At 48.4% G+C, this 14,910-nt stretch overlaps 2 protein-coding genes across 2 annotated transcripts; both read right to left on the reverse strand.

Moving 5' to 3' along the window:
* Positions 1-4,582: 4,582 nt before the first annotated feature.
* LOC118588352 (hemoglobin subunit theta-1-like) lies at positions 4,583-5,268 on the reverse strand. Its single transcript, XM_036194614.1, has 2 exons — positions 4,846-5,268; positions 4,583-4,743 (listed from the first exon to the last, which is right to left on the reverse strand). Exons 1-2 carry the CDS (start codon positions 5,251-5,253, stop codon positions 4,615-4,617), a joined length of 537 nt encoding a protein of 178 aa, XP_036050507.1. The 5' UTR covers positions 5,254-5,268; the 3' UTR covers positions 4,583-4,614.
* A 3,192-nt stretch (positions 5,269-8,460) lies between these two features.
* Positions 8,461-9,349, reverse strand: LOC118588218 (hemoglobin subunit alpha). Its single transcript, XM_036194420.1, has 3 exons — positions 9,203-9,349; positions 8,875-9,079; positions 8,461-8,697 (listed from the first exon to the last, which is right to left on the reverse strand). The coding sequence occupies exons 1-3, from the start codon at positions 9,295-9,297 to the stop codon at positions 8,569-8,571; spliced, it is 429 nt and encodes a 142-aa protein (XP_036050313.1). The 5' UTR covers positions 9,298-9,349; the 3' UTR covers positions 8,461-8,568.
* Between the last annotated feature and the right edge of the window lie 5,561 nt (positions 9,350-14,910).

Consider the following 14,910-nt stretch of genomic DNA (forward strand, 5'->3'; position numbering starts at 1 on the left):
TTCCATATGGGGATATGACACTCCTGACCTTCATGGTCACCAGGCACAACTGCAGGTCACAGACACATGCAGGCAAAACATTCATACACAGAAAAACTCGCCTCAAAGCTCAGAGAACCTCCTGCCTCCATCTGCCTCCTGAGTATGGGGATTAAAGGTGTATGGTCACTTATCGCCCGGGCATTTAAAGTATCTTTTATCATTTTTATATCTGTATATATTTCTATGCCCCTGTGTGAAGTGTCCATGGAAGCCAGAGGTCTCAGACCTCACTACTACTGGGCTTTCAGGCTCTTGAGGTGCTGCCTGATGTGGATGCTGAGAACCGCTTGAGTGCTGGGTAAGAACAGAACAAGTCATAGTTTCTAACCCATCATTCCTGAATCATTTGTTACTTCTTTATATTTTAATTTGAGGCAAGGCCTCACCATGAGCTGTTGCTGCCCGGGGCTCACTTTGTAGAATATGCTAGTCTTGAACTTGCAGAAATCCACCAGCTTCTGTCCCCAGAGTACTGAAGTTAAAAGACGTATCCCACCAACACACCACCCTGTGGCTTTTTTGTTGTTGTTTTAAAATTTGAGATAGCCAGAGCTGCAGAGATGAGCTCAGCATTTAGGAGCACTGGTTGATTTCCACACGACCTGGATTGATTTCCTGAGCACATGTGGAAACTCACAACCATCTGTAATCTCCAGATCCAGGAGATCCAACACTCTCTTCTGGCCTTCGAGGATACTGCATGCACATGCTATATTCACCAAACATAGAAAACACTCATCCATCCATCCATCCATCCATCCATCCATCCATCCATCTATCTACATATAGCTGAGCATGGAGGAACACACCTGTAATTCTAGTGCTGGGGAGACAGACACAGGTGGATCTCTAATGGTTTGAAGCCAATCTAGTGTATATGGTAAGCTCCAGATCAGCCAGAGCTAAGTATAAGAAATATGCATCAGTCTAAGTGTTTGCCTGTGCACTTGTGAATGCAGGCACCTATGGAGTGTAGAAGAGGGCATGGGATCAATCCCTTTGAAGCTGGAATTATAGGTGATTATTGGCCAGCTGATATTCAATTCTGGGAACTGAACCCAGGTCCTCTGCAACAACTCTCCATGCTCTTTACTGCTGAACCCCCTCTTCTGCTACTTTGACTCTACATGATTATCTAATTCAGGTTTGTGCTACAGACATAGAACTGTATCTATCTGTAGATGAGTTCAGACACCTGCTGACTTTGGATGAATGTGGTTGCTTAGTAACCCCCCACTGCTTGTTAGGAATCTCACTTAACCATATTTTATTCAGTAAACTGGATATGTGTCAATCATGTGGAGTCTCTTGGCACCATGCCAGTTCCTAGGGATACTCTGTATTTATATGTCCTGGCAAAACCACACTCCAGCCTTAGTGTCAGAAAATGGAAACAGTCAGCTAGGTCCCAGTGCTGAGGACCTTGAACTCATGAGATGTAGCAGAAAGATACTGTGCTTTGGGTTCCCTAAAGGTACCTTGTGCTGATCAAGCTGCCTGCTCTGTGGGGGTCGGTGTACTGGTAGATTCTAGATTCATCCGTCTGGAAAGGGCAAGAATCAGAGAGTGTTCTGGCACCTCCCTCTGCATGTTCAACAGTCTGGTTTGGGCTTGTGAGCCCAGCATACATAATGGCTGTGGAATATTGTAGCTGGAAGTTTTTTCCATCCCACCTGGCCTGATGGTCCCATAGCTGTTTATAAAATAATGACTCAGAGGCTTATATTAATTACCAACTGTATGGCTTATGGCAGGGTTCTTACTAGCTAGCTCTTTGATCTTAAATTAACCCATTTCTATTTATCTATGTATGGCCACATGTTCTGTGGCTTTAACTGCATCCCATTAACTATTGCTTCTTGGACTGCCGTTCCGCATCTCCCCCACTCTCTTTTCTCCTCTCACTGTCTCTCTTGGATTTTCCTGCCTGGCTCCATCCTGCCCTGCCATAGGCCAGTGCAGGTTTATTCACTAATCAATGGAACAGCAGATATTCACAGCATACAGAAATACATCTCCCAGCAGAATATTCCTTTACTCTGTGTGAATATATGTCACTGTGATTGGTTTAATAAACAAGCTGACTGGCCAATAGCTGGACAAGATAAAGTTAGGCAGGAGAGCCAAACAGGATGCTAGGAGGTAGAGGGCAGAGTTGGAGGAGTCAAGCAGATGTCATGCTGAGAAAAGGTACCAAGGCACATGGCAAAGAGATAAGAAATGTGGGTTAATTTAAATGTAAGAGATAGCTAGTAACAAGCCTGAGCACTGGCCGATCATTTGCAATTTATATTAAGTCTCTGTGTACGTTATTTGGGAACTGGCAGAAAGGAAAGAAATATCTGCCAACAAATATCTGAACTAAATGTACAGCCAACAGTCTATTTTTATTTTTATTTTACTTTATATTTGTTTGTTATTTTGTGGTATTAAAGATCAAACCTTTGCCTATGTAATACAGGGGCCCTATTCCTGAGCTTTATCTCCAGTCCTGCCTTTTGGTTTTGTATGTGTTTGTTTGTTGTTGTTGTTGTTTTCATGACAGGTTTTCTCTGTGTAGTTTTGTTGCCCGTCCTGGATCTTTTTCTGTAGACCAGGCTGGCCTCAAACTCACAAAGATCCACCTGGCTCTGCCTCCCGAGTGCTAGGATTAAAGGCCTGCAACACCACCACTGGTGCTGTTGTTGTTGTTTAAGGTGAGTGTGTTATTATCCATCTCAGACAGTCTTTGAACCTAAGATTTCTCTACCTGAGGTTCAGAAGTAGCTGAGATCCAAGTTAGTGCCACCAAAAACTCTTGTATTTGGTCTGTGGCTGTAAGTTTAGCTGGTATAGGTTAGTCCTCCTGTTTCTTCACAGCATGGAAAGTCCTAGGATCTGCAACCTGGGATCCCAGGAGACTTGTGACAGTGTCAATCAATCCCATGTGAACCTAAAGGACCACAATCCAGGGAGGCCAATGATGTTCATACTGCTCCCCCATCAGATTGCGCAAAGGCCATGGCACAAGGACATGGATGTCCAGGTTAGGAAAAAAAGACCCTTTTCTTCTTTCCAGGCCCCTGGTGGATGGGCGATCTCCAATATTGTGCAGAGGAAGTGTCACGCTGGATGCTAGCGCATGTTTTGGACCTTCCCAGACACTCTAGAAACAAGGCTTTACCAGCCACCTGAGTGCACCCAGCCTAGTCGGTGTCGTGTGTGACTATTACACATCTCCGGTGGTTTTTTTCTCTATATAGTCCCACTTTGTCAGTGTTTGCCCCATGTTACAGGAAGTGTGGGTCATGCACGTGCCTTGGAGATGAATTCACAGTTTCTTCTATTTGTTCATACAGGACACAGTTTGCCTTATGGCAGAGAAGAACTGCAACACTGACTAACAGATGTTCAGACATGTTCCTCAGCCTAAGATGTAGCCAATGGGTGGTAGGTTAAAATCAGGTTCCTGCCATAATCATGATTGATCTTAGGTAGCCCAAAGAAACTACTGTCCCTTTTTAAAGACCAATGAAGGCAGGGTTGGTGGTCCCCTGTCGCTTTTCTACATGACAGGCTTTAGTGCTGGAACCATCTCATTAAAGAAATTGAGTCTTGCATAGAATCCTTAGGCACAGCCTCACTGATGCTTGAAATCCCCAAAATACATCTCACATACTGTGGGCATGGCTGCGCTGGGCAGGTAGAAGTTCTATGACTGTGAATTTCTCTGGGACAGTACCCAGCGAGTCCTGGACACGCACTGGCATCCTCATTTAGCTGTGCACCCCATGCATGGCTCCAGGCTCTGAGAAGAGTCTGGAGACACACCCGAAGCCCAGAGGAGGGTGATGGCTGGGGAACAAGGTTGCTTTGAGCATTGTCACTTATGCTGACCTGTGACCTTTGTACCTGTCACCCTTCTGAGAGACAAAAGCCACCATTCTGCAGCAACTGATGTGGCCAAGGCTAAAGGCATGGATTTGTAACTCTCTGCCATAGATGTTCACAGTGGAGATGGCCTGAGGCTCCTCTGGGGCCTGGGGACATGTGGAGGTACGAGGACAGGTCCTCCAGCTGCAGGTGGTACTCTTGTTTCCACCCAGCTCTTTGCCCTTTGCCCTTTGCACCGTATTCTACAGAACCTTTCTTCCTATTCTAATCTAAAGACTGAATTTATTCACTCCCTGCCCACACTTGCCTGCCAGCTACACTTTCTACAGCTCAGAGAACTTTGGCATGCAGGAGGCCTCCCTTCTCACCTCCAACATAGAAAACAAAGGGTTGAATTAAAATAAAAAGCGTCTTTGTGGAGCCAGGTGTGAGCCATGTATGCCTTGTAATCCATGTACTGGTAGGTGGGCGTGGGGGATGGGAGGTGGGTTGGGGATGGGGGTGGAAACAAAAGGCTCAGTAGTTCAAGACCAACCTAGTCTATATTATGGATTTGAGAGGCTAGGCTGGTTTACATAAGACCACAAAACAAAAAACTAAACCAAAACAAAATACAAGGAACTTTCAAAGGAGGTCTGACTCCAGCTTAGCTGTAATTCCCGCCTCTTGGAACCTTTTTTGGGACACTAGGAAACATCCTCAGCGATATTTGGAGACCAGTACCGAAGTCACAAGGCTCAGAAACTTGTCCAGGGAGGCGTGCATCTTGGGGCTGAAGTCTCCAGGATAGTGCCGGGCAAGAGTCACCAGCAGACAGTGGTTGAAGAACTGAAGGAAGAGAGAGAACCGCTCTGCCTTTCATTTATCTCTCCCCAACAGACACCCAGACACGAAGGGACCACCAATGCAGCAACCACAGATGCAGCTCACCTGAAAGTTAGCAGGGTCCACACGGAGCTTGCGAGCATGCAGATGGCTGAGAGCAGACAGAGAACCAGGCAGGTCGTCCAGGTGGTGGGCAGCGACAGTCAGGGCATCGGCCACCTTTTGGCCATGGGCTTTAACCTGGCCAGAGCCGGGACTCAGGTCCATGTTCGGGAAGTAGGTTTTGGTGGAAGGGAAAGCCACGAAGGTCCTGTGGGAAGACTGAGTTGGGTGCATCCGGAACGGGAGGTGTAGAGAGCCTGCCTTCGCCTCGCGTCCATCGGAAGTTGAGCCCGAGGGCACCCGACTGGGTCCATACCTCTCCAAGGCCTCGGTCGCGTAGATTCCAACGTTGCTGCTCATCTTCTTCCATAGCGCGAGAACCAGCGCACGGTCGGTCTGGGACAGAGCCATCTTCACTGAGCTGAGGCGGCTTCGCGCTCTGCTTCCCGGCTGTGTGCAAAGATGCCCGGAAACCCAGGCGGCCACTAGGGGGCGCGGCAGCGTTCCAGGTCGCCTGGGTGTTCCCAAATTCAGGTTCAACTTGGACTTCCAGCCCTTTGTCTCTCTGACCCCTAAAGCCTCACATTTTTAAGTATTTACTGTATGAACAATGGTATCTAATATGTACTACTAACCGTATTACAATGGGTTTTAGTGTACATTTTGACACGACAATTTATCCTGCCTCCTTAGTCCGTAGGATATTTTATAGGTGTTTTTTTTTTTTTTTCTCACTCACTATCGAAAAGGATTGATTCTTGGCGTAAAACTTGCCCTCCAGGAGCGCATAACCGGTTATACTTGATTCCATCTTATTTTTTTCCTGGAGCACATCTTTTTTCATTATATCCAACATAGTTTAAAGGAGCTGGAGAGATGGCTTAGCAATTAAGAACCTTGGCTGTTTTTCCAGAGGACCTGGGTTTGATTCCCAGCATACACGTCAGCTCCAGTGGATCCAAGCCTTTTCCTTTACAGTCATACAAGTAGTACACAGACATTCATGCAGTCAAAACACCCATAGGAATAAGATAAAATTAAAGAAATGTAAATCTACCTTTAAAATCCCCTTTAAACTGGGTGTGGTGGCAGAAGCACCGGTTAATCCCAGCACCCAGGACTCAGAGGCAAAAGGATCTCCGTGAGTTCAAGACCATCTGGGTCTACATAGGGAATTCCAGGCCAGCGAGATCTACACAATGACACCCTGACTCTCTACCCTTCCCTTAAATCCTCATGCACACAAAATCCCTTTTAATAAATTCCAAATCTGCTTCAAAAATATAATCTTTGCTGGGCAATGGTGGCTCATGCCTTTAATCCCAGCACTTGGGAGGCAGAGGCAGGCAGATCTCTGTGAGTTTGAGGCCAGCCTACTCCACAGAACAAGATCCAGGACAGGCACAAAAACTACAGAGAAACTCTGCCTCGATAAAACCAAACAAAACCAAAACATATATATATTCTTTGAAATGTGCAATTAAGTGGATGAGAAATATTATATGCCTGGATCCAAGGACAAGTTCCTTTGGGGACAGTAACCTTATGGATGCCTATAATGCATCTCAATGATGATAGCAAGAAGCAGGATGCACTCACAGGATGCTATGTGGCATACTATACTAAAGATTTTATTTCTCTCTTTGTCTCTCTGTCTCTCTGTGTGTATGTGAATATGCTTTACCAAGTTCGGGGACTACAGGCCTATGACAGAGCCCTGTGTAGTTTAGCTATCTTTGATGTGTACAAATCAGTTACATTTTGTCCATTCACAATGTTATCACAGATAACCACTTCCAGAACTTGTTCCACCTAAACACAGACTCCAGCCCAGTAGCCATAACTGTACGATCCATTCCCAAGGCCCCTGCCACCCTGGAGGGTGCTTACTGTCACTATAGATGTGCTCTTTTTTGATATTTTACAAACATGAAACCATGCACTTTGTGGTCTTTGCTGGATTGGCTTCCTCCATTCAACAGGTTTTTTTTGTTTGTTTGTTTTTTGTTTTTGAGACAGGGTTTCTATGTGTAGCTTTGTGCCTTTCTTGGAACTCACTCTGTAGACCAGGCTGGCCTCGAACTCACAGAGATCCGCCTGGCCCTGCCTCCCAAGTGCTGGGATTAAAGGCGTGAGCCACCACCTCCAGGCCTCCATTCAACACTTTTTTTAAAAAAAGGATTTTTTTTTTTTTAAGATTTGTTTATTATGTACACAGAAGAGGGCGCCAGATCTCATTACAGATGGTTGTGAGCCACCATGTGGTTGCTAGGAATTGAACTCAGGACCTCTGGAGGAGCAGTTGGTGCTCTTAACCTCTGAGCCATCTCTCCAGCCCTCAACACTTTTTAAAAGGATCAGTCACATAGTATAAGAAATTTACTCTTTTGTGTCAATGGCTGAAGAATATTCTATTGTGAGGGGCAAGTGTAGTTCAGCTGGCAGAAGGTTTGTCATTTAATATGTGCATATGTACATATGTATATATGTGCACATGTATGTGTGTATGTATATAATATGTGTGTGTGTACGTATGTGCACATCCAGCCCTGAGTTCAATTCCCAAGCACTGCACTAACTGGGAATAGAGACATATCTGAAATCTCAGGGCTCAGGAGTTAGAAGCAAGAGGATCAGGAGCTCAGGGTCATCCTGGGCTACATAAATTGTTGGAGCCCAGCCTGGGGTACGTGAAGACCTATGTGAAATGAATAAAAAAAAGAAAGAAAAGAAAAGAAAAAAGAGAGGAAGACAGACAGAAAGGTAGAAAGACAGGAAGGCACAGCAGACATTATTGGATGTGTGTCTCCTGTTGCCTACCCGTGTGCTCTTGGGACAGCTCTCTATTTCCTGCTGTTTTCTAGTAGAGCCCACACTAAAGTACAAGCAGTGTTAGGACATCACTGCTTGAGAGGGCCTGAGATAGGAACTCTCCAAACAGGATCATTTGACTCAGGAAGGAAGACAGAGCTGTGAGTGGCGGCCTTGGGATGGACTGAGGCAAGTCTACTGCTGCCCCAGACAGGCATGCTCTGTAGGGAGAAGGCATGTGTGTGTGTGTGTGTGTGTGTGTGTGTGTGTGTGTGTGTGTGTGTGTGTGTGTTGAAAGGTAGCAGGAGAGAAGGAAACTATTCCAGCAAATTCATGTTGAACCTGGTGGGAAGCCCAGGGTAGGAGTGAACCCAGCCAGGTACTGCAGGACAAGAGGCTGTCCACAAACCCTGGGCAGACGACTCTGCTTGGCTCCTCTTCCCCTCCCTCCACTTTCCCTTCTCTTTCCTCCTGCTCTTGTCTGGCCTTCTGCCTCAGCACAGGGGACCTAAGTCCCAGGCTAGGGATGTGTCCCCCTAGACTCCAGAGGCCCTAGAGGCTCTGCTATGGATTGTGACCCCTTTGGACATCATAGAGCAGATGCCCTGCACAGCAGATAGTTACGTTAGCATTCACAGCTGTAGCAAAATTACATTGATGAAGTAGCAACAAAATGATTTCCTGTCACCACAACGGGAGCAAGTGTATTAGAGGGTGACAGCATTAGGAAGGTGAGAACCACTGCTGAGGTCCTGGAGGCTCCCCACACCGCACCTTTGCAGATGCAGACAACTCAGGGACACAGGCTTCTTCCTACTTAGACTTTATTCAAAGACCAAGAGGTACAGGTGCGAGGGAGGGAGGAGGGCCTGGCCAGGAGGCAAGCCTGGCAGGAGGCAGCCCCAAGGCTCCAGCTTAACGGTACTTGGAGGTCAGCACGGTGCTCACAGAGGCAAGGAATTTGTCCAGAGAAGCGTGCACCGCGGGGGTGAACTCGGCGGGGAGGTGGTTGGCCAGGGTCACCAGCAGGCAGTGGCTCAGGAGCTGCGGAGACAGGAAGGGTCAGTCCGTGGCAGTAGATGCCCTAGCTGCCTGGGTTCCCTTTCTGGAACCACTGGGTTCCCTGCCCTGGGCACGAGGGGCCCCACGCCCTCCCTGCAGGTCCCAGATCCTGCCCCCACGCCCCTGCTCCCGCCGCTGCCGTCAGGCTCGAGCACACACCTTGAAGTTGACAGGGTCCACACGCAGCTTGTGAGCGTGCAGGTCGCTCAGAGCAGACAGGGCACCGGGCAGGTCATCCAGGTGGCCAGCGGCGGTGGCCAGGGCGCTGGCGACCTTCGCGCCGTGCGCTTTGACCTGGGCAGAGCCGTGGCTTACATCAAAGTGGGGGAAGTAGGTCTTGGTGGTGGGGAAGCTATCGAACATCCTGTGGGAAGAAGGTGGGAGTTGAGGAGGTCACAGGACAGCACAGGTAGGGGCTGCCTGTCCGCTGAGCACCAGATCTGCTTCGGATCCCGTGGTCCTTACAGAGCAGAGGCCCCGGTCTCACCTCTCTAGAGCCTCGGCGCCATATTCAGCACCGTGGCCGCCAATCTTGCTCCAGGCGGCCTTGACGTTGGCCTTGTCCTCCGCAGAGAGCACCATGGTGATTCTTTCCTGAGTCTGTGAGAATCAGAAGTGTGTTGGAGCTGCTGCAAGTTGCACCTTTATACCTGGGGCGCCTGGGCCACGCCCTCGAGGCGGCCCTCATTGGCTGGCTAGGGCTGTGCGCTGCAGAGCGAAGCCGGCAGGGGGCTCCGGGTGTCAGGGAGGCAGCGATCGGCCCGGGGAGGCGGGAGGGGAGGGGGAGAGGGAATCCTCATCACCCTGTTGGGTGCTTCTTGCTTCTTCCTTTGTCTCCAGTGATGGTGTTTGGGAAGAAGTAAGGGGTCTAGTGCCTTGGGCAGAGAAGGAAGTCGCTCAGACAAGCCTGAGCAGTGCCCACCCCCCTCCACCTTGCCCTGGGTCCCAGCTTCTCACTCTCCTTCCTAACCCACACTCCCTTCTCTGGCTCCACACTCTTCCTGAAACAAGAAGGGTAAGATGCTAGGGACCCACAGAGGAGCCCTCTCCCTGTCTTCTCTCCCCTCTTCCCTCTCTCTTGTCTTTGTCTACTCTCTGCTCTCCTGGATCCTCCTTTCTTTTCTCTCCCTTCGCTTTCCCTTTCCTCCTTTTGTGTGGACAGGTTTTGCTCTGTTGTCTAGGCTGGCCTGGAATCCTTTGGCTCAAGTGAACCTCCTGGCTCAGCCTCCTAAGAGCAGAGAACTGCAGGGGCAGGCCAGCAGACTCCCTGACTCATCTTAGCTGCCCAGTGCTCCCAGTGCTCCCATGGATGCAAGGGAAAAGTACCAAGAGCTGGTTTTGGTGTCACAGGTGGGGGACCTCAGGTACTGTCAGGGTGAGCCCAGGAATCAAAGGTCAGCCTCTGCAAAGAGAGAGCCCATCTTTGTTGTAGTAGCAAACAATAGCAAAGAAGCAGGGAGTGTAACTGGATGGCAGAATGTGCCTAGTGTGAGGAAGGTTCTGGATTCAGTCCCAGCACTGCAAAAGTAGATGTATGATAAAGCAGAGCATGAGGCGGTGGTCAGTGGAAGCTCCTGGGCTCAGTTCCAACTTCTGTGACTTGGCTTGAGGGAGACAGAGCAGAGGAACTGACTTCCCAACTGGAATCACAAAAGTGTCTGAAGTCCCAATGGCTGTCTGTTTCTTCTTTCTCTCTTTTCTCTCATTCTTTCTGATTTTTCTCTCTTCCCCTCTGTCCATTTCTTTTTTTTTTTCCAGTGTGTGTGTCTGTGTGTGTGTGTGTGTGTGTGTCTGTGTCTGTGTGTGTGTGTGTGTGTGTACAGTTGTTCTGCTGTGATGTTTGGTTTGTGCTTAGCTGGTATGGGTCAAGTCATATTTCAAAAGAAGTGGCATATATTATTAGGACTTTCCTTCTCTGGCTCCTGAGAGGACTTCTTGAAGGCCAGTCCTCCCCAGAGGCCTTGATCAGAGACATCTCTGCACCTTTGCTCTTGCTGTCCTCCCCCACTGCTGCTGCAGAAAGACCCCTGGGACAAGACAGTAGGACCATGCTCTGTTGACATGTCAGGGACATAGACAACTCAGATGCACACACATTTTATTCAGACCAAGAGGCTGGAGTGTAGGACAGGAAGGAGGGCCTGGTCATGGGCTGAGAGGGTGATGGCTGTGTTGCAAGTCTGGGTTACAGTATTTGGAGGTCAGCTCTGTACTCACAGCAGCAAAAAGCTTGTGGGTGTAGCTGTACTGACCCCAACCTTAGATTCAGGGGCTCCCTCCCCTTTGCTGCTCTCCTCCCCCAGACAGGCATCTGTAAGACTTGAGGTCCCACTACCTGGGGCACAGACTTTCATCCTTTTGCAGAACTGCCCAGCAGCATGCTTCCTACTCTTTCCTACCCTGCACCTCTACCTTCTGCCCCAGTCCCAGCCTCAGCTTCATCCTGGCTCTGAGGACAAGACCGATAAGATGCTGTGGAGTTAGAGACATACCATGGCCAGAGCCTGGCCCTCTACCTATTCTGTTTCAGTCTCTGCTCCCTGAGATCCTTAAAGGGTAAGACTTAGTCTTGGGGAGCATAAAAGCAGCCAAATTCCTCTCCTTTTCTCTCCCCTCCCTACCTCTCCTGTCCTCTCCCTACCCTCTCCTCTCTTCTCTTCTGTTCTCTCCTCCCTTTCCTTCCCCTCTCCTCCCTTCCCCTCCTCTCCTCTTCCTTCCTCTCTCCTCCTGTCCTCTCCTCTTGTCTAGTCTCCTCTCCTCTCCTTCCACTCCTCTTCTGCTCCTTCTCCTCTCCTCCACACCCCTTCCTCAACTCTTTCCTGCTCCCTTCCCACATCCCTCTTTAAATCCAGATGTGTCATTGTTTAGACTTTGAGGACTTTGGGCTCAGTCCCAAACTTTACCTCAGCCTTCTCTGGGTGGAGAGATATGACAGAGACCCTCTGCCATTGATAACGCAACAGGGTGTGGAAGCTTGGGTGACTTTAGCTTATATCTTACATGTTTTCCTATATATAAGTACAAATGAGGTGGCTGCAGAGACAGCTCAGCAGTGAGGAGTGCTTGCTGCCCTTCCAGAGGACCTGAGTGTGGGTCCCAGCAGCCATGTGAGGTTGATAGCACCACCTCTAACTCCAGCTCCATTTTCTTGGGGTTCATTACCTTCTCTGACTTCTGTAGGTATCCACACACATGGCATACGTGCAGGCATGCATGCCCACAACTGAAAATAAAAAATAAATCTTTAAAAAAATAAAGTGAGTTGGCTGTGAGGGAACCAAGTCCACAGGGGAGGGGAAGAATGAACTGCCCAAGTACTCAGAGCAGTCCTTGCCCAGAAGCCACCCAATGTGGTACTTGCCACCCTCCTGAAAGCTGTATCCACTGCAACATACACTGGCACCTTGGGGGAACGACCTGGCCACCTTGATGATGTTCCAGAACACGATACCCACCCAGTCAGACAGTCAAAGATGCCAGCCCGGAGCCTGTGGCCTCAGACCGAGGACAGGAGAGTTTCTGGCTGCTGCTAACAGCCAGGGAAGCAGAGGGCAACCCCTCAGTGGAGGCTTCTCTAGTGAGACCAGTGTTCAGACTCCCTTTAGAGCACCTACCTGCATCTGGCTGCAACCTGCTGCTTAGCTGTCCCTCGTGCTGGACTGCAGCTCCACAAGCCATCCTCCCCAGCCTGTGTCTGCACAAGTAAGTCAGGGATGGAGTACACAAACATGTATTCCGTGTTCACGCTGGCTTTTTAAGATGGGGTCTCACTGGCCTGCAGTGTGCTCTGTAGACCAGGCTGGTCTTGAACTGACAGAGATCTCTCTGCTTTTGTCTCTGGAGTGCTCTGATTAAGAACTTGTGACACCACACCTGTCCCTACATATTCACTTTTGATAAGATGTTTGTCTTGTGTTATTTGTTCTTGTGGTACCTTTTACTATTATGCAGAGATGTATTTTACTTTATTTATTTACTTTATTTTATGGGCATTGGTATTTTGCCATGGGTGTCAGTTCCCCTGAAACTGGAGTTACAGACAGTTGTGAGCTGCCGTGTGTACGCTGGGAATTGAACCCGGACACTCTGGAAGAGCAGAGCAGTCAGTGCTTCTGGCCCCTGCACCACCTCTCCAGCCCCTGGAGATTGATTTATTGATTTATGTATGTATGTATTTATTTATTTTTGGTGTTTTTGAGACAGGGTTTCTCTGTGTACTTTTGGTGCCTGTCCTGGATCTTGTTGTGTAGACAAGGCAGGCGGTCTCAGACTCACAGAGATTGCTGGGATTAAAGGCGTGTGCCACCACCACCCAGACTAGATTTATTTTTATTTAACTAAACAAATATGTAGCCGAGTGTGGTAGTTTAAATGTAATTCACCCCTAAATTCCCATAATCTCGTAGAGAGTGGCACTATTAGGAGGTGTGGCTTTGTTGGAGTGGGCATGGCCGTGTTGAAGGAAGTGTGTCACTGTGGGGACAGGCTTTGAGGTTTCCTATGCTCAGGACACCTCCTGGTGTCTCAGTTGACTTCCTGTTACTATCTGATGGACATGTAACCAGTACCACATCAGCCTTCATGCTGCTCTGCTCCTTGTCACGATGAGAATGGGATGGACCTCTGAACTGTAAACGAGCCCCCCAAATTAAATGTTTTTTTCTATTAGAGTTGCCATGGTCCTGGAGTCTCTTTACAGCTACAGAAACCCTAACTAAGACAGCTAGAATGGCGGTGCAATGTTTACATCGTAGCATGTGGGATAGAGAGGCAAGCAGATCTTAGTGTGTTCAAGACCAGCCCAGTCTACAAACTGAGTTCCAGGACAGCCAGGCAGGTATAGAGAGAAATCCTCTCCTATAGGTGAGGCTTGATAGATGGCTCAGCTGTTTAGAGCAATTGTTGCTCTTTCAGAGGACCTGAGTTCAATTTCCAGCACCTACGAGGTGGCTCACAACCATCTGTAACTGCAGTTCCATATGGGGATATGACACTCCTGACCTTCATGGTCACCAGGCACAACTGCAGGTCACAGACACATGCAGGCAAAACATTCATACACAGAAAAACTCGCCTCAAGCTCAGAGAACCTCCTGCCTCCATCTGCCTCCTGAGTATGGGGATTAAAGGTGTATGTCACTATCGCCCGGCATTTAAAGTATCTTTTATCATTTTTATATCTGTATATATTTCTATGCCCCTGTGTGAAGTGTCCATGGAAGCCAGAGGTCTCAGACCTCACTACTACTGGGCTTTCAGGCTCTTGAGGTGCTGCCTGATGTGGATGCTGAGAACCGCTTGAGTGCTGGGTAAGAACAGAACAAGTTCATAGTTTCTAACCCATCATTCCTGAATCATTTGTTTACTTCTTTATATTTAATTTGAGGCAAGGCCTCACCATGAGCTGTTGCTGCCCGGGGCTCACTTTGTAGAATATGCTAGTCTTGAACTTGCAGAAATCCACCAGCTTCTGTCCCCAGAGTACTGAAGTTAAAAGACGTATCCCACCACACACCACCCTGTGGCTTTTTTGTTGTTGTTTTAAAATTTGAGATAGCCAGAGCTGCAGAGATGGCTCAGCATTTAGGAACATTGGTTGATTTCCACACGACCTGGATTGATTTCCTGAGCACATGTGGAAACTCACAACCATCTGTATCTCCAGATCCAGGAGATCTAACACCCTCTTCTGGCCTCTGAGGACACTGCATGCACATGCTATACACCAAACATAGAAAACACTCATCCATCCATCCATCCATCCATCCATCCATCCATCCATCTATCTACATATAGCTGAGCATGGAGGAACACACCTGTAATTCTAGTGCTGGGGAGACAGACACAGGTGGATCTCTAATGGTTTGAAGCCAGTCTAGTGTATATGGTAAGCTCCAGATCAGCCAGAGCTAAGTATAAGAAATATGCATCAGTCTAAGTGTTTGCCTGTGCACTTGTGAATGCAGGCACCTATGGAGTGTAGAAGAGGGCATGGGATCAATCCCTTTGAAGCTGGAATTATAGAGTTCTAAGTCTAGGTTTGTGCTACAGACATAGAACTGTATCTATAGGTGAGTTCCGACACCCGCTGACTTTGGGTGAATGTGGGGTGTGTGTGTTGAAAGGTAGCAGGAGAGAAGGAAACTATTCCAGCAAATTCATGTTGAACCTGGTGGGAAGCCCAGAGTAGGAGTG

Source organism: Onychomys torridus, chromosome 8, assembly GCF_903995425.1.
Source record: "Onychomys torridus chromosome 8, mOncTor1.1, whole genome shotgun sequence".
In the NCBI taxonomy this organism is placed as follows: domain Eukaryota; kingdom Metazoa; phylum Chordata; class Mammalia; order Rodentia; family Cricetidae; genus Onychomys; species Onychomys torridus.

Coding starts and splice junctions, on each gene's coding strand:
- LOC118588218 (XM_036194420.1), bottom strand. CDS start 9,297: ATGGTGCTCTCTGCGGAGGACAAGGCCAACGTCAAGGCCGCCTGGAGC. Junction 9,080..9,202: donor GGCGCCGAGGCTCTAGAGAG/GTGAGACCGGGG, acceptor TTCTTCCCACAG/GATGTTCGATAGCTTCCCCA. Junction 8,698..8,874: donor TGGACCCTGTCAACTTCAAG/GTGTGTGCTCGA, acceptor CTGTCTCCGCAG/CTCCTGAGCCACTGCCTGCT.
- LOC118588352 (XM_036194614.1), bottom strand. CDS start 5,253: ATGGCTCTGTCCCAGACCGACCGTGCGCTGGTTCTCGCGCTATGGAAG. Junction 4,744..4,845: donor TGGACCCTGCTAACTTTCAG/GTGAGCTGCATC, acceptor CTCTTCCTTCAG/TTCTTCAACCACTGTCTGCT.